This window comes from Sciurus vulgaris, assembly GCF_902686455.1.
Source record: "Sciurus vulgaris genome assembly, chromosome: 9".
In the NCBI taxonomy this organism is placed as follows: domain Eukaryota; kingdom Metazoa; phylum Chordata; class Mammalia; order Rodentia; family Sciuridae; genus Sciurus; species Sciurus vulgaris.
In genome coordinates, this window is record NC_136469.1 from 869,798 (window position 1) to 893,161 (window position 23,364).

General features: G+C 34.6%; 1 protein-coding gene and 1 pseudogene across 5 annotated transcripts in view; one reads left to right on the top strand and one right to left on the bottom strand.

The window, feature by feature from the left end:
• The window catches only part of LOC306669073 (uncharacterized protein), a 58,255-nt gene that overhangs the window by 31,240 nt on the left and 3,651 nt on the right, over positions 1-23,364 (top strand). For 3 of the 4 annotated variants that reach the window (XM_079152894.1, XM_079152892.1, XM_079152893.1), the window contains exon 2: positions 18,270-18,396. The exons of the other annotated variant lie outside the window; for it this stretch is intronic. In XM_079152894.1, the coding sequence (XP_079009020.1) occupies positions 18,363-18,396 (34 nt within the window). In that variant the 5' untranslated portion in view covers positions 18,270-18,362. The remainder of the gene's footprint in view (positions 1-18,269; positions 18,397-23,364) is intronic. 4 annotated transcript variants of the gene reach the window in all.
• LOC306670085 (ankyrin repeat domain-containing protein 40-like) lies at positions 8,277-9,971 on the bottom strand (annotated as a pseudogene). Its single transcript has one exon. The product of its transcript is annotated as an ankyrin repeat domain-containing protein 40-like (transcript).

Here is a 23,364-nt window from a genome sequence, read left to right on the forward strand (position 1 = left end):
ATTCTAGGGCTTACCTTTGAAAATTCTAGCAGGAAATAAAAATAAGGAAAATCTCATTTCCCCATTCCTTCAGGAAAATGAATATATTTACTCAAAATCATTGATTAAATAAATTGTTGAATGACACATTCACTAAAACATCTACTTCTCTTCCTTGAAGATTTTTTAAAAATGATATTGACAGTGAATCATTTATTCTCTTATCTGGATTTTGGTCTTTATTACAAAATATACAGAATAAGAGTTGGTAAATCCTAGAAATATGCATCATAATTTATTATTTTCTAAATAATGTTATAGAAATAGCAATGAAAGGACATAAAATTTTAGAAATAGTTACATATTCTTTCTTCAAAATTTCTTATGAGCCTTTTAAGTTTATTTCTTTTCTGAGTCATATTTAGACTCTGGGTCTGTGATGTGCTTCATTGTACCCTGTAATCTCCAAGAAATTACCTCATAAGGAATCTAGGTTGATAACTCAGTTTTTGAAGAGTTACTTAACATGAAAGAGGGGAAAAATTTGTTTTGCTTCTGGTATGTCTTGTCTAAGTACTCTATTAAAAATGGAGAGAAAATAATATTTCTTCTGACACATCCTCTACATCAGGAGCAAATCAACTTTGAGGAGCTTTGAAGGGATTTCATATAGTTCTGTCACTAGGTGGTTCTCTTTGCAGCTTAGTTTACATTTAATATCCAGAAACCTGTGTTTTCTCATCTCTAAAATTGGAATAATTTTAGTGGACAAAGGTAGATCATGCTTTTCATGGAGGCTAGTAACATATGTATGTGTTGTGGCCTTAGCTGACAAACCACCTGGAAAATGCTGTGCAGATACTGATTGTTTATATGATACTCACATGAATTTTCTTTCAAAAACTTGTAAAAACCTTTTCATTGTAGGCATCAATGTCATCCACATTGCCAACATAAAAGGTTGAATCTTCCTGTCTAAATTCTTAATTCCTATTCTCTGGTGCTTCAAGGTGGTATAACTAATTGTTTCCTTGAACTGCTTTTACTCTGTGTCCCCAAAAAAAGAGTTGTCTGCTCTATGTTTCTATCACCCACATTCAGCTATGTTTAGAAAATCACATAGAAACCTGTATTTTTTGCTGGTTTGTAAAGGAGGTTGGAGATTACTTCTGGCTTGTATCATTATTTGTTATAAACTGAACCAGAAGTTCCCTAGGTCTAAATTTCACCACATAAACAATTAAGTATATAAAAAGGTTTTGTTATATATAATATATGTACATATTATATGTATATACATGGGTTTAGGCCAGTCTCTTACCAGCTTTTTTTAAGGTGAAGAACACAATTTCTTACCCATATTTCTTCTCAGGTACAAAAAAACAGGAGAGACACTGCCCTGAGTGAAAGCAGGGCACTTTAAGCAGAAAGATTCCAGAGTTAGATTTTCTCCCTCCAAATGCTGGCCATGGTCCATTACATATAAGATATCAGAAAAAAAAAGCAAAATACATTAAAAATTATATTTATGCACACACACATAAATGCAGAAAGAGAGAGACAGAGATCCTGCTTTTTTGAATAAGTGCCACTAACCGAATTCTAAAATAATAAAAAAAATTGTATGAGTCATGTGGTGTAGTAGAGGTGTTTGGGTTTTAAATTATAAACAACTTTTTTTTTGTACTGTGGATTGAAACCAGGGTCACTTAACCACTGAGCCACATCCCCAGCACTTTTTTGTATTTTATTTAGTGACAGGGTCTTGCAAAGTTGCTGAGGATGGCTTTGAACTTGCAATCTGCCTACCTCTATCTTACAAACTGCTGGAATTACATGTGTGTGCCACCATGCCTGGCAAAAAAAAAAAAAAAAAAAAAAAACTATCTTGATTCCAAGCCCACTTGCTTATTTAGGGGCATTCATCATAGAAAGAAAAATATCATGTACTGGAAATTATGTCTAAGGCCAAATTGCACAATAAGGTGTTGATCTTTAATCCTGAATTCCCACTGGCCAGTCAAATAGGGCATATGTCAGCAGTAGACTCCAGAAGTTCTTTCCTGTTTCTGAAGAATATCTTCAAGCACTACCTGAAGTCCTATCTGAGCACATATATGCCAGCATTCCAGCATATTCCCAGATTGTGTGGTGAATTGTGGAGAGGGATGATCATCATAATCACAACTCCAAGTATTGTTTTGTCATGAGGATGACCGTGGTCTGTAGTGTGTAGGTGTCTCACATCTTCTTTCTCCCTGAGTTTGTTTTTCAATTTTGGTGGGATGGTGGTACTGAGTGTTAAACCCAGAGGTCCTTTACCACTACGTTACATTTCTGGCACTTTATTTTTTATTTGAAACAGTCGCTGAGTCTGGCCTTGAACTTGTGCCCAGCCTCACGAGTTGCTAGGAATACAGTGTGTACCATCCTGGCTGAATCCTCCTGAATGATCTAAATGGAAGTAAAATGTGAAACCCAGAACCCTGTCTCCCAGCCTAAGCCTTTATATATATGTCAATAAAATCCTAAAAATCCACCTCCATGTCCATATTCCCAATGACAAATTCTCCTCTGCTCAGTATTATCAATTATTTTTCTCTATTACATTCCAAATGAGCACAGTATTTTACTTTTTTTTTTTTTTTTTTTTTACCAAGAACTGGATAGAACCTTATGAATAATTTGTTTTTTGGCTGGGTGTAATGACTCGGGCCTATATTCCCAGAGACTCAGTTGGCTAATGCATGAAGATTACAATTTCAAGGTCAACATCAAGAATTTAACGTGAGCATAGGCAGCTTAGAAAGACCTGTCTCAAATTTTAAACCACTAAATGGGTATGCAGCTCATGCCCATGTGACAAATCCCCAGTACCATAGAAAAAGTCAAAAGCAAAGACCTTCATTGCAGTTGTTGTTATTTATGAGAATTTCACATGATAGAAATTAGAGAAAATTCACTTGACCTTTGCAAAAATATGTGCTTGTATTCTCTTTTTGTCTCTCCAAGGCCAGACACCTTGTCACATGTCTTAGTGTTGAGAAAAACCCTGGTGGAATTTATGTCAGAAGGTTCTCCTTCTCCTCTCTGGTATTTTCCTGGTACTGTGTTTCAGCACTGTCTGATATGAGGATCCCACAGCAGGCATACCTAATATCTCTTGAGAGTTTAGTGAATATCAGTACTTGTATCTTATTTTGTAAGAGAGCAGACTAAATTTAGGGACTCTAGCTTTTCAGGGAAGTAGTTAATTGCCAAAAAAGCTGGGAGAAATCCTCTTGTTTGCCCTTCATCCAAAGGTCACTTCAGTTGTTCCCTGACCTTGGCTACTCTAAATACTGCAATAATGAAGATGATAATGCAACCATTTATTTAACATACTTATTTCAAATACTTTGGGAATGCACCCATAATTATTATTATTTTGTAAATTTTTAAAGAACTTTCAACTTTCAAGTCTTTTTAAAAAATTGTCCCTACTGAAATCATATTCTAGCCCAGTTTGCAACTGTTTATTTTATCCATATCCACATAATTGGAGTACAAGTTATTCTTCCATTTTTTGGTAGTATCCATTCTAACAGCTGCACTCAGGCTCCAGTAGTTCTCCTAAATGAGTGGTGCAGTAAATTTATGCTAAAAGTTAGAATCCATGCTGCCTTATACCCATTTAAAGAATGTGATGTGAATCTATTTTATAAATAAATGGGAGTCTGTACTTTTATCAATTTTCTTCATTCCTGATGGAGATTGCAGCCCATGAAAATTTTTCCATGCCAATGTGGAACCATATTTTGGGATACAGAGAGATATGTAAATGTGCATTTTTTAATGCTCCCAAATCCTGGAAGATTAGGATGTAGTCCATTGAATGAAAAAAGTTGAATTTTGGACAAATTCCTTAGAGAAAGAATTGGTTAGCTCTGGAGTTATTACTGAGATGAGCTGAGGAAGAGTGCTCATGTTGTAACTCACTATCACTTTGACTGCCAGTCATAGACTGTATTACCCTTTTTAACTCTTTGATGCTGCATTGATAGTTCAACTATTAGCAACAACATGATGCAGATTACACTGGAAAATATCTTTTAGGAAAAATTGGGACCTTTGAGATTTAACTCATCTCCTTCTCTGGTCCCATGGAAGGGATCTTGCATTTTCATAGAAAAACACTCTTTTTCTCTGATCTTGATATTCATGTATATCTGGTCTCTTTCTCTGTGTGTACCAGTTATGTTAAAGTTCAAGCTACAAATGATTTACAGTTAAATGTGTTATCTTTATGACCCAAACTGTCTTCCTCTACTCAGGGTGACAGTGGATTTAAGCATCCTGTTCCAGTTATAAGGATTATTGCTCAAGGCATGTTAATGTTCTAGTATAACCCAACTTTTCCTACTTATCTGATGGTAGGATTTTGTTTTATATGTCTCTAACTAATTTATAAATTTAAGAGGGATTCACAACATTAAGTATTTATTTGGTATATCCATAAGTGAGTCAAGAGTCAGGAGGTTCATATTCTGCTATATTTTTATAATCATCCCTCTTTATATCTGCTTTCTGTTGGTCAGTGCTGGGGTATAATTGCAGTGTCACACACATTCTGCACATAATTCCAAAAAGTGTTCTGTGCCTCTAGTTTTAATATCTACCTTTAGTCTGGGTTGTATCTTTCATTCACATTAAATAATTTTCTTGATATGATTTAATTTATATAGGCTATTTTTCTTCATTTAATAATAAAAAACAATGTTTACACACATATGGATTTACCTATGGAATTTTCTCTATTGTGATTTCTTGATCTTTATATTATCACAATATTTGATTGTGGTATATATAATCTTATATTGTGGCATATTATAATTTTATAACATATATTGGTGTCAGGTAAATGATAGCTGGTAATTTTTACTTTTACATTTCATAGAGTTCTTGGCTATTACATAGATGTATAATCTTCCAGGAGAATTTTAGATGTTTCACTTTGTTCCCCTTCTTTAATTTTCTTGGAATATTATTATAGATTGACTTAGGGAAAATAGTCATCCTTATATTGATACTTTTACCATGAATATATAGGGTGTGCAATTTGTTCTTTAATGTATTTCTGTGTATTTGTATTTTCTCAAATTCTGCACCTTTTTAAATATACTCACATATGAAATATAGCATTCATGTGATATCTTTATAAAATATACATGGTGTTTTTTAGCATATGTCAAACTGAATATAACAGAAAATGTTTCTGGTTTCTAGAACCATTATTTTCCAGTTTATTATTTATTTCTTCCTAAATGTACATCCCCTCTAACCATGACTGTGGGTTTCAACTCTGGAGGAACATAGTTATTTCCTCATATGTCCAGGAGCTGTAATTTCAGTCTCTGTGTTTGGAGGTGGTGTGTCATGTATGTTTGCTTAAGAAAATTCACTTTCTGCACATAGAGAATAACAGTATAAGTTGTATTTTCGCTTTATGAGAATGCCTCTATTCCACATGATCATCAACGTTATTTAATTTTGTGTACACGATGTGGTTTTATTTTACATTACCTAATTTCTGAATATGTTGTTTTTCATGATTATGAAACACTTAGATATCTTCTATTTAAAGTTGCTATTCAAGTCTTTTGCTTGCTTTTATTTTTCAGTCTGTTTTCTTTCTTCTCATAAGTGTTTGATTATATATGAAGCAATTATATCCTTTGTCCTTGTGCCATTTCACAGAATTATTTGATGAATCAAATTTTTATATTAATATTATGTAATTTATAAATTTAAAAATATTATTTTGTATAATTTTTAAAATTTTAAACGTTTTTTTGTTTTCTTTTTCCCTATTGTGATATTGGGGATTGAAACTGGTATATTATTACTGAGCTATATCCTCTGCTCTTTTTTAAATTTTATTTTCAGACACACTTTGCTCAGTTTCTTGAGCTGGCCATAGACTCTTGATCCTCATGCCTTATCCTCTAAAGTATTAGATATTTCAGGTGTGCACCACCATATGCATCCTGTCTCACTCTTTCTTATGTCAACTTTAGGATGCTTCATATTACATTTTATATTTCACTATTATTTATTCTTAATTCTTATATTTATATTTACTATGTAAAAATTGTTTATATGGTATGAGTGAAGGGTACAATAACATATTTATTATCATACAATATTCCGATATCCTAATACCTTTCTTTGAAAGAATGCCAATTTCCTCTTCCCTGCACTACAAGCTCTAGGATTTAAAATTGTCTAAATAGAAGAGACTTATTAAGAATTTTCTCTTGAGTTCGACCATGTATTCACTTCATAATATCAGTCTTTTGTGGCATCATGGATTTGGTCACTGGTAGGTTTCCTGGATAACAGTGGAATGGATATATCAGATAGCTTTGCCTTGTAATAGTCTGTACCATCTAGATTGTTGTCATTACACTCAGACATTTGGAAAATAATTGAATCATCTTAGAATGAGTTTTCCAGAATATATTCACTTCAAGTGAGACATCATTTTATATATATATATATATATATATATATATGTATGTATGTATGTATGTGTGTGTGTGTATATACACAATTGCATAGAATATAATCAATATGGTTTTTACATGTTGAATTTTTTTTCAGTTAATCTTTAATTTTAATAATACCTGTTATGTTTGAAGAGTAGCAATGCACAAGGAAAAGAATCCTCTGTGAATGTTTACACAGTGTGAACACATGCTTTAAATACGTAGTGGGGGAGGAGAGGAGAATTCACAGTTAACAAAGCTAAAAAAAAAACCCTTGTTATAAATTACACAAAGCATATAAAAATATTTCTCTGAATGCATAGATTAAGACTTTAAACTCACCTATCAGCAAATGTGCAGTCTAATCCCACTGCCAGAGTCACTGATCACAGAGGATTCTATGGAGAGAGATCAGGGTAGGGCAGAACCACACGGATCTACCTTTTGCCTGGGACACCAAGACACTTGCTCCCTCGGCTTCTGAGCCTGGGAAACGCCTTGGAGAACAACTCTGTAGGCCACCTCCTAGCCAAGGGCCTCCACTGCTTTTGAGGATCTCTAATCTAGGTGGCTGAAAGAGTTTTAACCCTAGTAATTTAGACATGAATTAATACTGAGTCATTATTTGCAGGATAGAACTATAGTTAATTGCCCCAGTAAATTTTAACTTTTCAAAGCAAAGGAAGAAGTTAGTACATCTAGATAATGTGGTTTCTGATTGGTTGAAACACAAGGGCGGTTTCTTCTTTAAAGCACTTGAGAAAGGGGGTAATAAGCAACCTTCACTCTGTTCTGCAAACACTCCACAAGGGTAAGTCGCCAGCAGCAACTGGGGGAGGGAGGCAAGAGTAAGTCACTAAACAGTGACTTCATGAAGTTGGCCTTGAAGAATATCTCAACCTCATTTCAGTACTTAAGCAGCAGCAGGAGGCCATTATCTTAGCACAACATTCTCTTCCATTGACATCTTCTGCATCTTCTTACTCAATTGTAGTGTTCTAATAAAATTAAGTTAACACAGTCAGGAAGTTAAGTTTCTTTGGAAACTATAGGCACTATGGGGAGAAAGCTTCTTAAGACAGCGGGGATGCTCTCTGACAGCTGGCTTCAACCCCTACTCTCCTGTCTGTCTACCTGGGCAGCTCTGATTTCTAAAGCTAAGCTGTTTGTTTTAACAAGACAGTAGCTTTTCTTTTCACATTAATGATGCTGAAAAGGAAAATAATCCTCAAATGCATTCTTGAACAAAATTCTTATGCCATGCTCAAGAGTTTAATCAGGTGTTTTGTTTTTGTTTTTATTTTAAGTCCGGTAGACTCACAACTGATTTTGTTGAGTGGATTGGTGGTGGCAGTAAGGGGATCCCTAAGATCAAACAATTTGTTTAAAAAAGCAACAGATTTCAGAGTTGTGTAAAAAGTCTAATAATTTCAAAATAACCTTTATCTTTGATACAAAAATAAAGATGCTAACTCCTTTAGTTCAATTTCCCACAATAACCTGTAAAATAGCAACAGATTCAGGCTCAAAAACTGCTTTTCATTTCTAGTGGAAAATGAGAGTGTAGAACATGGACCGGCAACGCTTGTGCTCTTCTCAAACAGTGCAATTAATACAGTGATGACAGGAATCGCCTCAGAGTACAAATGCAGTGGCTCTTTTAGAAAGCATCAGAGAGCCCTCTAGTGACCGTGAAGGGGAGGTAATGCAGAAATGAGGGTCAGTGGAGACAGAAGAAGTTGTGTTTGCAAAGGAAGAGTGGGGGAGGGGAAGCTCTTTTGGTTAACAGCCTATTTACAATTAGGTAACTGTATACTTAAATACTTTTCACCTGAGTAACTTTTATAAATATGTTCTATGAAACCTCACAGCCACAAGTCACACCAAAATCCCTTTGTCCAGTACCTGTGCTTTCCCCAATCTTCCTCTCTAGTCAGTTCGCAATTTCAGGAGAGTCATGAGCATGCAACACCAAGAAAAGCGCGCCCCGGCCCTTCAGGTGCACTGTCAACAGGAGTAGCCGGAAATAGGTTCTGCGCTCTCTCAGCTTCTGCTTAGACAACTCTCTTACATTCTGCACATAAAACACACTGGATATAGAACCTCCGGCTTCTGCCTCTCCAGACCACTTCTCAACTGTTCAGAGCTTCAAGCAATAGGTTTATTGTGCACCAAGAGGCTTGGAAGAGTGGCACCGCTGCTGGGGGACAGGGGCTTCCTGCCTTGGCAGAACGACGATGTTAGTGTACACTATGCAGTGGCACCAGAGGCCCTCGTGGGCCTCCGAGGCTTTTGGATCAATGGCTTGTCCTTGGCCCAGAGGTGACATACACTGTCACAATACTCAGCAATAAAAGTCCCTGCTGCATTAGTACTTCAGTTTTGAAGCTCTCCTGTTGTAGCAAGCCCTTTCAGTCAGTGTGGACGCAGCATTTCTGAAAAGAAAATTGTTTTCACTTATCATCAGAACGAGTTCCAGCTCCTGGAAATCTTGGAGTCTAGCAACATCTTTGTCCTTTCTTAACAGCGTATTGGGTAACTTTCTGATCTTCTCCACCTGATCCGGATTAACACCCAGCTCACAGCAACTCACTCTGAGCAGCTCTTGGTATGTGAGCTCTTGTCGGTCCAGTTCAATTTCAATGAAATCATTTTCTCTAAGAGATGGGTTCTGAATCCTTACCTTAAGAACCAGCTCTTGCATATTAAACGGAAATGTTCCAGTGAAAAAAAATGGCTGGAATGCTGGCGCCGGTCCTGTATACGTCCCATTTTGAGGCTCCAGGGTCACTGGTGGCTTGGATGGGACAGAAGAGAAAAGGGAGCGGCTCTGACTCACTGGCGGCTGACGAACAGGACCTGGTTTTGTGCTTTCTGGTGTTCTAAGTATGGCAGAGGGGGCAGTCACATCACCGTTCTGAACCAGGGCCAAAGAGGTGTGGTCTCGGGAAAGGCCCAGGGGGCAGCAATGGAGGTGAGCCATCTGCAGGGGGTGATGCTGGGGGTGTGGAGGAGCCCCCATTCTGCAGCGGGGCTGAATCCTCTGCTGTGGGGGTATAGATAAAAGGGAAGGCTGGGTTGGCCAAATAGTTGGGAACAAAGGGCAGTTCTGACTCCTTCTTCAGCTAGGGGAGGTTGTCGTCATCATTATCATCTTCTTCAACTCCCATGATCTTCCTGATTTCTCTCCTTGAGGTTAATTGCACTGGCATCTCCCCTTTTGTAAGAATCTCTTTGTCAGCACCTGATTGTAACGGTAGGAGACCACCTGACCATGGTTGCGTTTACATGCCCAGTGTAAACAGGTCCAGCCGTTGACCTCATTTTGGGAGTTCACATCCACCCCGCTCTCCACCAGTTTCTGCACCTCCCGAATGTCCCCCAGGGCCGCGGCCTCCCGCAGCCTCTCCTGCTGCTCCTTCTGCTCCAGGAGGGCGCTCATCTTCCACTCGGCCACAGGCCCCCGGCAGCAGGCCCCGCCCCAGGCCTCTCAGCCCGCTGCCGCCTCCGCGGCGCGCTCCGGGCCATGGGGAGGGAGCGCTGGGCTCCGCCGCCCGGCTCGCGCCGCCGCCCGCGCCCCGCCCGGGCCCGTGCTCCCTCCCGCCCGCCGCCCGCTGCCCGCGGCTGCCCAGATGTTCCCGCCGGCAGGCCCAGGCCGCCTCCTACATGTTGAATTTTTGAATTCACCAGAGCTCTTTCAATTTCATTTGCTTTGTTTTTGTCTTGGTACTAGCAATTGAACCCAGGGGCACTTAACCACTAAGCCACATCTCCAGCCCTTTTTAACATTTAAGTTAGAGATAGGGTCTCACTGAGTTGCTAACTGACTCACTAAGTTGCTGAAACTGGCTTTGAACTCTTGATTTCCTGCCTAAACCTCCTGAGTCACTTGGGTTACAGGTATGCACCACCATATCTGGCACATTTGCTTTTTAAAAGCACCATCATTGACATTGGTGATTCTTTCTGTGTTATGTTTATTTTCAATAGTTTGTATTTTACTCTTTTGCTTACACTTTTTTCCCTACTCTTACTTTTATAAAATTTATTTTTTAAACTATTAACTTGAATGATTTGCTAATAAATTTCTAGTCATTTTATGGTTTACTAATTTATGTTTGTATATTTCATTTTTAACAAAAGCTTTAGATGTATCCCAATTTTTATAGTCTTATGGAGATTTAATTAGCACATATTAACCTGTATATTTCTTACATGTATACTTTTATCTTCTGGCATTTGTACATATCCACAAAACCAGCACCACAATCAACAATGATGTCATGTACATTATTAAAATATGTTCCCAGAGCTTACATTCCATTTATGTATGATCTATCAAAATGTATAAATATATTCTACTGTCATGTAAAACTAATGAGAACAAATAAAATAAAATAAATTAAAAATAAAATGTTCCCAAATGTCCTTTTAAATCCCTTGTTTCACTTGTTCTCACAGCCATTCATATAATACATTTGATTTTATTGAGCGCAGTAAGAATAGGCAAAATTATAATTATAGAGATCATTGAATTATAATAAAGGAGACATACCATGTGCAATTGCTTACATCAAGAAATAACACTTAACATCTTTGTGACCATTAGTCTTTTTTGCATGTGTGTGATTGATTTTTCCTTCCTGGTAAGCATACACTAGTCTTTATCTTGAATTTTGACTTCATTAAATAGTATTGCTTTATACTCATATTCATTTTTTTGTCATTTTAATGTTTCCTCTTTTGTGAAATCTTTTGAAAATTCTTGCCTTTGCTGTTCTCTCTTGAGATGTATTTTTCCCTAAAGAAATGGTTGAGTGGGTTTCTCAATTTCTTGTCATATATCACAAGTGGCAATCACATCCTAAAGGAAGGAGAAACCTTTCATTGTATGGTCAAGCTGAGAAATTCAATAACTGTACCTTATTTTTCATCTCTATAGAATCTTATCACAATTTATATGTCAAACAGGTGTAGGGTAGGGAGTGTCAGGAAGCTATTTTAACTTCTCAAAGGCAGGTTGTTTTTCTAGTATGTAAAATCCATTTTTTGTTGTTGTTGTTGTTAATTTTAATGCTTCATGCAGGAATTGACCTATCAGTCCAAATTAGGGACCAGCATCTGACTATTTTAGTTAGATTTTCATGACTGTGACAAAAATTCTGTACAAAAACAATTTTCTAGAAGAAAAAGATTATTATGGGGCTCACAATTTCAGAAGTCTCAGTCCAGAGATGTTTGATTCCATTCCTCAAGGACTAGGATGAGACAGAACATCAAGGCAGGAGAATGTGGTGGAGAAAAGCATCTGGGAAGATTGTGCCAGAAAGCGGAGAGTGCTCTGATCAACAAGGATGAAATACAATTCTCAAAGTCCTGCCCCCAGGATCCTTCTCCTCCTGCCATATCCTCCTTGCCTAGAGTTACAACTCCATTTCTATCAGAGGTTTAATGCAATGAATAGACAAAACTCTCATATCCTAATTATGTAATATCTAAACCTTCTTGCATGAACTTTGTCTCATACATGAACTATGGGGGAAAACTAATATCTAATCATAATGCTGACATTTATAGGAAACAATGTACCTATCTCTGGTTATTGATTACTATAAGTCAGCATAAGGCTTCTTTAAATCTAACATCAAAATTCAGGCCCATAGGGTAATGTGAAATCCTAGATAGTTGACTTATTTACAAAACTCAACCATTTTAGTGGACATTCATATTGACATGAAGTGAGATGTTTCACTGCAGCAATATAGTATCTAAAAATCTTAGTTCACTGTTGGAGTTGGTTATAAGCAGATCATTCACACATTGTGAAAGAATTTCTTGAGTCAGTCATAAACCTCGGCTAACAATTTTGTTAGATTTCTATTCAAAAAATTACAAGAAATTAAATCCTTGTTTAAAAAAATCCCAGTAATACTGGAGATTACATTTGTATTGAAGCCTTTTACTCAAGAACAGTGATTAGGAACACTTTATCTGAGAAATGCAAAGGAAACCATCTCTCAAAATTGATACTTTTAACCAGCCATTCTTACCTGGCATTACCATTATTAACAGATATGAATTTGGTACTATTGTATGATTATCTATAGTTATGTTACTTTTAGCTCTCAATCTTGCACAAATTAGTATGCATCAGTGGGTTTTTTGAAAATTTCTTCTCTTAAACAGGAAGAATTGGGTTATTGTATGGTGTGGCAAATACAATCAAATTCATCTTTTAAGAACTTGACCACAAGAGACTTCATTCTTGTTAATAATTCACTCTTAAGGGGATATTTTTTCTTCACGGGGGATTGCCACCTTCTTAAGCAAAAAATTGAGATGATATTCATCATCCTTCTCATGGTTCCTAGACTAATATAGCCTTATTTATTTATTTATTTATTTATTTATTTATTTATTTATTTATTTATTTTGACCATGGTTTGTACCTACAGATACATATCCCCAGCAATTTTATTCTTGTTTTTTATTTTGAGTCAGGGTCTCACTAAGTTCCTTAGGGCCTTGCTATGTTGTCCCCTCCTCCAAAATAACTGGGATTAGTGGTATGTGTCACTGTTCTTGACTCAATCATTTGTTTTAAAATAATCTCTCTCACAAATTGATTTCTGTTTTACAAAAATTGATTATATTTTTATTTTTCTTTACATGAACAATTATTTTAATGTATAACATGTTTACATTCTTATATGTGTACCTACAAAGTGTAAATATCATTTGATCTAATTGATTTTTCTGTCTTTTTAACATGTCTCCATTGCTCTTTTCATTAATAATAACAACTCCTCTGATAGTTGTTTTAATATTCAAAATGTCTTTTCACCTTAATGTTTCTTTAAATCTGAATTCCAGATCAAGTAACCTTTGGTAAAAATTGAGTTTAACCATTTAATGATTACTTCATAAAATATCATAAAAATGAGCATTATTACTGCTGTCACATTGTTTTCAATTTTATGACTTAAGGTATGAAAAACTTATAGAATGTTATGTACTCATTTGAAATAATCAAAAAATATTATTATCAAGACAGACAAAATGATGTATTACAGGGAGAAAACATGTCTCCTAGGTCAGTTATTCAGAATTCAAGTAGTGGAAATAATACTTCTCTCTGAGGTTCCAAGTGAAAAATCTTGAGACTGGAGGGTCAATGTGCTCTTGCTGAACCAGAGACCATTCAACTCATTAAACTGATCTAAAAATATTACCCCAAGCTTACCAATCATCAGTGGAGAGCTGAACCAGGAGTCATCTTGGCACACTACAGCTGTGCCAATGGGTAGTGAAAACCCAGATCTGGGAGATTATGGCTAGACCTTCATAAACTTATCTGAGCCTAGCAAAGACTTAAGTGAGCTTAACAAACACAGGGAAAATATAAAAAGATAACATTTTTGCCCTGCTAAACTCCAGTCTGAAGGCTACAGAGAACCCAACTCTGTCCAATGCTGCGAGTCCTGTGGCTCAAAGGAGATCAGGAGACCAGCTACAATGGATCAAAATGATGATATAATGGGTGTCAGGGCACTTGACCCTCTGATTGCCTACATGACTAGTCCTTGGCACTTCCAAGACCACAGCACCCCCTTTTCCCTTGCACCCACCTATTTTAGCACTTGCTGAGTCACTGACATCAACACATTGTAGTGTCCTCCCTGTTCTTAGCACTGCAAGTTGTTTGACAAACAAGTGGTTCTGGCCTGCCTTACCTGACTGATCCCTGTGATTATGATCTCTCTGGGCCCCTAGAAACCTGAGACCTAGTCTGCCAGCCCCTTCAGCTCCACACCCTGCCTACCACTTGACCTACTGAACCTGCAATTTCACTGCTTGGCCCTTAGCCCAGCATGCCACATGGCAGAATCCCTGCCAAGCCAACCTGATCCAAGCACCTGCATTGCTTTCTGGCCCACAGGCTGCTCCAACCAAACTAGCATTTTATCACCTGACCTGCCCAATCTATCACAGATTGACATCTGCCAAGCTTTAAAAGAATGTCGACTCAACAATACCAGCAACTCACCACAAATAAAGCAACAAGTACCTCACTAAAACTACATCCCTGCAACCACAAATTTCACCTATGGGAATTGCTCTTAGAGAACCCAAAGGGGAGAATAAACTGGTAATGGATGGACAGCTCTTGACATTCATTCCACCCCTTACCAATCTCAAAACAAGGGGAGTTTAGAAATCTTAGAACCCTGCTGGAAACTTGAGCAACACACTAGAAAGGAAGAAATCAAGAAGTTATGCCCATACACCCACAATCAGTTCAAACCTCAAGAAACAAAATCAGTTGGGAACAGACAGCAAATTCATGTGCTCACTATTTGTCAAACATAGTCAAAATGACTATATAATTTCTTAACCTTTCATTCAGATTGTTCACTTTTTTTTGGTTATGCTTTGTGTTGTTTTGCATTTGTTTTATTTTACTTGAATTTGTACTAATTTGGTCAAAAACACCTATACATATAAAGATTTGTTTCTATTTCATAATTTCTAGCCTTTTGTTGAAGGTAATTATTTTTATGATCAATTTTTTGAACATCAAGATTTTGATTAGCATAGCTTGCTTTTGTTTTGTATTCTTTTTTCAGCACTGTATTCTCTATTTCCCTTCTCTCCCACTCCCTTTTCTATTGTGAACAATCAAATTCTATCCTCACTCTTGCTTTGTATTCTTTGTTCTATTTTTCTCCCTCTTCCTCATTATCTACACATCCTATGTTACCACTGCATCTGCCCTGTTTACCCTTTAAAATTGCAAACATCATCTACCTTTCTATCTCTTATATCCTCATACTGAATTCTATCCTTAACATCTCTTAATGCTACTTGGTGTATATAATGTCCTCCACTACCACCAATTACAGAGCAGTAATTAATATGGCAGAAATCATAGACAACACCTGTTGTTTGACTTTGTGCCAGACATAATTTATGATTACAGATGGAAATTGCTGATCCTCCTGATCCTCCTATATCTGAATATTACACGAAGTAACACTGTAAATGTCAAAATACAATTAAGTACCTAAGGTACTGCTGTATATTGTTAGCATAGTTTTTTGCTTTAATTGGCCTCTGTTCCCAAACTGTGAGGTGATTATAACATAGAGGGCACTATAAACTCATAAGATAGAAACTCTGGAAAAAAAAAAAAAAGAAAAAAAGAAAGAAAGAAAGAAATTCTGCTGCTTCAGATCCATCCAGAAAGTTGGGTGGACACTCAAACAGTATGAGAAATGAATCGAACATAACATACCAAACAACATGATATACCTGAAAAACAGATTCCATTGACACAACAATGGAGGAAATGTTAGAAATGATATGTAGAAATTTTATTCAACTGATCTATCAGGTAAAGATGACAAAATAAATCAAAGCAGAGAGAAAATACAAGGAGTGAAAAGTAACTTCAATAAGGAGATATAGGTCTTTCAGAAGAATTAATTGGAAATTCTCAACATGAAGATATTAGTAAATCAAATTAAATATACAATGGAAAGAATCACCAACAGATAAGACCACAAGAATAGATTTTTCAGGACTTGAAGACAAATCATGTAATCTTAAAGAAAAGCATGACTAAAGATAAATGATGTTAAGGGACTATGAACAGAAATTTTAAGATGAAGATTCTGAAAAATAAACTAAATGATGCACAACCTTAACAATGATATAACATCATGAAATTTCCCAAGTCTTAAAAACAAAATGGAAAATCAAATACAGAAATTTTACAGGATTCCAGATATACAATATTACAAGAGACTCATTTAAAGACACATCATTTTGAAAGTGCCCAACATACAGTTAAAAGAATCTTAACACAGCAAGATTACGACTAGTCGCTTTTTAAGAAAATGCAATGCAAATCTCAGCTGGTATTTTAACCCAGACCCTAAAAGATAGGAGGTTTTAGAATAACATATACCAAACACTGAAGAAATTGGATACCAACCAAAAATAGTATATAAAGCAAAATGAAAACTTTGACTTGAAGATTAAATAAAAACTTTTCATGATAAACAAAAGAACAAAAGATAACAAATAAACAAAAGATAAGAGAATTTACAGCTTAAAGTTGATGCTATGAAAGATACTCAATAAAATATTTTAAGAATATATGGAGAGAAAACCAAAAACTAGCAAAGCAGAAACAACACCAGAAGAATAATCAAAGGAGAATCAGTTCAAATTAAAAACTAGGAATAAACCAAAATGTCAGGAAATTAAAAAATATATTTCAATAAAAACACTGAACATAAATTGTCTCAGCTCATCTTAAAAAGATATAGGCTTGCAGGTTGAAGTGGAGAACAAGACCCAGTTATATGTTGTCTTCAGTAAACAGACATAAAGAAATACATGCACAGAATGAAGGCAAAAGTTTGGGAAAATATATTATTCATGTTGTCTTTATATACAAGCAGCAGTTCCTATTCTCATATCAGGTAAATTGGATTTCAATGCAGAGTTAATCAGAAGAGACAAAGAAGGCCATTTTATTCTCCTTAAGGGAATTATGCCTTGCAGTAATACTGTAGTAATAGCAGTCACTGATATAGAAATTGGGGCATATATACACAATGCATTTTTATTCAACCTCACAAAAAGAATGATTCCATGACTTTTGCCAATAAATGGATGGATTTGAAGAATATTATACTAAGTAAAAAAAAACCAATTTCTGTATCCAAAGGTTAATTTTTTTTGCTGATCTGTGAAATCTATACCACATAAAGTGTGTGAGGGTCAGAAAATTTCATAAAATTAAACAATGGTGAAAAAGAAGGAGGATAAGAGAAATAGGAAACAGTAGAATAAATCTAACTTAGTTTTCTTATCTATACATATAAAAATACCTAAGTGAGTTTCACAATAGTGCCCACCCACAAGACAATTGTTAATTTAATTAGAATAAGATATATCCAATGTTTGCATATGTTTATGAAAATGGTTTCAACTGCCATGTAGAATTAAAAAGAACCAATAAAAGTAATTAAAAATGACAATTGTTTGAAGAGTTAGATGGTTATCCTGTTATAAACATAATACAATGTATACATACACCAAAGCCTTATTGCATAAATGTATAAAATTTTATTTTACACATTAAAATAAGTTTAAATTTGATAAAGGAAGCATAAAATATCCCAATGGGATTGTTTCCATTTGATATTTTAATAACATACATAAATACCATAAAATATTGTAACTCAAATTCACTAGTAAATGTTTCCTTTAAGTAGTAAACCTCATTGCCTTTCAAAAGTTTCTCTAATCCTACTGGTTCCACAATAAGTAGAGAAATTGCTACATTTTCAGAAAACTGCTCCATCAAAGAACTGTTGAATCAGATTCTTCATTTCAGTAAATCTCTGGTTCATGGTTGTGCAGTTATAACTGAAGATCCCCTATATTAATTATCATAACTGTCTCATCTGAGGGATATGTACAATTTGGTTCATGATAAATAAAATTACAAGATCTATATTCTTGTGTTGATGCCTCAGTTTTATATTTTATTTCTTGAAAGTGAATTATCATCCTCCTTTTGGACTTATGTCTATTTTTCTTCAGAGGTATATAAAAGTATCACTGTGTATAAAAGTATATTAATAAATAATTAAAGTCATCACTTCCATAGGAGTCTACTCTCATTAAATTAAAACCTCTGTGAATGATCAAGTATTCAGTGTACTATTTATTTACCTATTATTTCAGGATCTGTTGACATTCAGAGATGTGACCATTGATTTCACTGAAGAGGAGTGGGAATACCTTCAGCCAGCTCAACAAAACTTATATAGAGATGTGATGTTTGAGAATTACAGAAACTTGGTCTTCCTGAGTAAGCATAACTTCCCTTCTTAATTATAATTATTTAATTTTCTTCCCTTGCAGAATACCTTCTGGGACTTCTCTACAAGAATGTGTTTCATATTTGTGCTTTCATGAAATAAAAGAACATATTTTGGTACAGATAAAATGTTAAAGACATTCCTTTTCATCTTTAATCTCTCCCTTTCTTGGTAGGTTATATATCTTTCACTTTAGAAAAGTGGTACTGAGAGTAATTCAGTTATATAAAATATTGTGGCCTGACATAGCAGAAGACACAGTTGAGAGTTCCAAAGATCAAGAAGAAATTCAAACTTCAAAATGTTGATGGAGAAGTTATCAAACAGAAAAGATTTTTCAGAAGCTTAGATTGATTTCTCCTGTTGTCATTGAACATATACTGTCCTTTGTTTATCAAGTTTTCAAATTTTTTCAAATCTTCTATTTCTCTCCAGTGATATCCCAGTTCATTTAAATTAACCAACCAAATTCCTCTTTGCCAGTGAGTATCAGCATGATCTAAAAGATCTTCTGCTATTTGTGGGTCTCCACAAGGTATATGCACATTTTTGGAGAATCTAGGTCAAACCATTGCAAGAAATTAATATCCTAAATCTGTTCAACATTATTTATAAGTTTATTCATTAAAATTACTTTATACATGCCTTTTGTAAATACTTGTAAAGGATTTTCTGAGAAGTGAAAGTAAAGATTTACAATAAATGCTCTTTTTGGTACATAAGGATAGTTGAAATTTGTAGTTATATGAAACTTTGTAAATAATATATCTATTGTTATATATATAAATTGTTGGTTAAATTTTCCTTTCCCTTTTTCTTTCATTTTATAGGGTAGATTTCATGGTGTCAAACAAGTTTTCTCCCTTCACATGTTACTGTTTTATTTTTTGCTGTATTTTATGAATATATGGCAATTTCTATTACTTCAGAAGTTAATACAATATTGAAATTAATATATGCATGATTTTTGTTTCTATTGCCAAAAATTATATGTGCTTTTCCTTGTTTCTATAAATATTAGACCTTTCTAATTAAGTTTTGTATTTTATTTATATTGTTTTGTGTCCTGTCTATATACATAGTAATAAATATTTTCCATAGTTAATGTAATAGTGATAGAATCCAGGGGTACTCTATTAATGAGCTACACCCCAACCCCTTTCTATCTCATAAAGTTATTGAGGAAGGCCTTGAGATTATAAATTCCTGCCTCAGAACTACACTAATAATTCTGGATTATATGCAGATTTTATGCATGCCCTTTATCTAAATATTTATGAATTCATTCTTCTTTACAGGATCAAGACCATAGCATTTTAAATTTAGCTTTCAAACATTTTACTATTGTTTTTATTTTTATGTGGTTCTGAAATTCTATTTGTGATCAAAACCACAAAACAGTGCTTGATCTCCCCAATATATCACATATACTGTTCAGCAATGTTAATTCAAATTGTGATGTAATATATCTGTACAAGGTTTACATCCCAAAAGTCAATAAATCAATTTCCACGTAAACAAGCACTCATTTCTGTCTTGTCTCATCAATAATATCCTTCTCATTTCTGAACAGAAGAATTTTTTCTTTGTTTTTTTGTGTCTTATTTAATTATAGCTCTGCTATATTTTTCTGTGTGGTAGTGACATATTTCAGTTATAAAAATGTACTGAGGATTTATCCTGATTATAAATTTTGCAAAAATGTATTACTTTTTTAACTTGAAAAATATTATGTAGTTTCTATATTCCAAATTAGTCCATTCACTCATTTCAAGGGATATTTGGTTTGCTTCCTCACGGCAGCTCTGTTGAATAATTATAACAAACATTGGTGTTCAACTGTCTTATCTGGTATATGTTCAAGAATTTATTAAAGTCAGAATTCACTATGTCCTTCTGTCTTAATTGATGTCACTATTGCCAATTGAATATTGTAGTGTTTAATGTTTTTAAATCATGAAAGAACTTTCTCCCAATTGTGTTTCTATTTTGAATATTTTTGATATACCATAATCCTTTGTGATTCCATAAAATTTCAAAAATAAGTTGTTTTCTTTTCTCTGCAATAAATAACAGAGATTTACATGGAGTCTCCAGGTATCTTTGAGGAGTACAAAGGTCTTTTAATTTAATCTTTCCATTCTGGAAAATGATCGTATTCGACCTTCTTCAATCAATTGCCACATATGTGTGGATTTTTGAATATCCTTTCCATGTTTTGATTTTTAACTTTATTCTATTATGATCACAAAATAATTTTAATATTTGCATACCTATTAACCTTTAGTCTTTTCCTTTCCTACTGATTGATTGAATTAAATATTTCATATGCTATTGAGAACAATTAGCATATAAGTCAAATATGTTTAAATTATTTTCATAGCCTTCTGTTTTTAATTACCATTCTGTTTGACTTCCTTTACAAGTATGGATTGATGTATCCTAGTATTAAAGTGTTGCTTTCCATTTCTTTATTTAATTTGTTAATCTTAATTTTTTATTTCTTGGAAGTACAATGTGAACTGAAACTATATTTACTTTTATTACAGTATTCTAGGAAAAGCTCTTTTTTATCTTCATATAATATTCTACTTTGCCTCTTTCAAAGCTTTTTTGTTAAAATTAAAATATATTTTATCTCATGTAACTTCTTGCATTAAATTTTGTATATCATAATTTGGCGAAGCAAGCTTTCTTTTGGTCAAAGTTTTATGTAATGCTCTTCTAATCTTTTGCTTTCATTCTACATGTTTCCTTGGATATAGAGTTCTAAGTAGATTGCATATATTTTTATTTCTTTTAGATTTATTATTTTCCATTTTAATTTTAATTTCTTCTTTTTATATATGAAGTATTAAGTTATACTTAGAGTATAATTTCCCATGTTTGGGGTTGTCTGCAATGTGAAGTTACACTGCTCCTGTATTCATATATGAACATAGAAAAGTTATGTCTATTTTAGTCTATTGCCTTTCTTAAACCCATCACCACTTTCTTCTTTTAATTCCACTTTATTTAGTCCAATTAAACTTTATTCTATACTCCCCCAACTTATTTTGTAAGCCTCACATATTAAAGAGAACATACAGATATATGAATTGATATTTTACTACCGCTACTTTTAACATTCACAAGAATTTCTAAACATCTAGACAGACTAGAGGTTTCAATTGAAAACCCAATTTTTCCACTGTGTACATTAAGTATTGAAGGAAGTACAAACATTTAACAATAGTCCTAATTTAAAGATGTCTTTAAAATATGAGCATTCTTGTCCTTCAGCAACCCAGTCTGACATAATGCTCCAATTTTGAGAAGAAAATCCTTCATAAAAATTTTAACAAAACATACAAAATTTTGTTTACTGATTCTACTTTTGTCATCAATGGCAACCTCTTTAGCATCTAAAAAAGGTGCAGGTAGACAAGAACTCATTTATCCTTAATATATTCTATATAAAGTGCAATATAAAACAAAGCCCATACACATAGTAACAATAGTTACTTTTGCCTCATTGCAAGCTCACTGCCATGGTGCTCCAGAGAACCAGCATACAATGCTTATTACTCAACAGGGATTTTGGTTATTACCGTCCACAAAACATTACATAGAATTTTTAAAATTAATTTACAAAATATTTCATATTTTACTGCTTCTACTTTTAAATTAGTTTATGTAAAATGTTGATGTTTCTAAAAAAAAAAATCCCAGCATTTTCAAATATATATACAGGAATGAGGAGTAAAATGCACACACCAAGAAATGGTTATAATATAAAAAATGTCTTTTACACATAACCAGTCTTGCCCAGGATCCTCCCTTCTCATGCTCAAGTTTTCTTCATGTCCTCTTACCTCTGACAAAATGTGAACAAAATCTCTACTAGAAATCATTCCTTTTGAAATCATTTCCAGAGGATATTACTGACTTTTTAAAACAAATAGATATTTACATAACCTTATATTCTAACTGCAACATATATGAATAACCTCTTTAAAATTTAGAATGTGCAGATATAGCACAAGTTTTAATAGGTTGGGGGCAAGATGAGAGCAACTTTTTCATAATATATATACAGGTCTTCTATAAATGCTCTGTAAATCTTCCTGAAGGGTATTGGACATTTCCAATAGCTCATATAGTTTCTTACCTTGCGGTTTCTTTCTTTGGTAGAACAAACCACAAATTTCCAAAGGTGTTCACTCTTCCACAAATCATGCTTCACAGCTTTGCTCACCTTCTGGGATGGATAAGATTTTTGTTTGCCTTCTCAGGACAAGGTATCATCAAATGGAACTTGCACATAGTGGACACAGAGGGCCCCAGCCTGTGCTGATTGGACAAACTTTATGTCATTAATTTGTCCCCCTTCTGGACTCAGCACTTTTAGTTGACCACAATTATTCTTGAAATACCATGCCCCCACCACCCAATGGTGCCATTTTTTCAAAGCTAGCTTTGGCTAGGATGGACAGTATTGGGCCAGGAGACTTGACACCCACGGATCCCTGGGTCTGGGGTCAGAAAGGTCAATGCAACTATCAGGTCATGCAGGCAAAGCTCCCAATCCTTCACAGCCTAGGTCAACCCTTGGGCAGTCACAGCGGGAGTTCTGGGACTCTGCAGGGAAGAGACTGATCTTTCCCTGGGAACTGCATCTTACCCAGCAGCCTGGGGTTGGAGGACCACAGAAGGCTCCTAGAGCAGGTCATGCTCCATTTCTGGCCACTCTTTCTCTGCCCCAACTAATATGGCAGTTTCTTCTTTTAGATTTAATTTTGTTAGCCAAGTTGTTTTTTATTTGTTTCATAATAATGCATTAGTAATCAAATACAATTTGAAAAGTGAAGAACAAATTATTCTTAGTTTGTAAGTTGCTTTCTTTATTCTTATAATTTTTTCCTAATTTGCTCAATGTTTTAAATTATGATTCATTTCTTTTCATAGTGGCATACTTT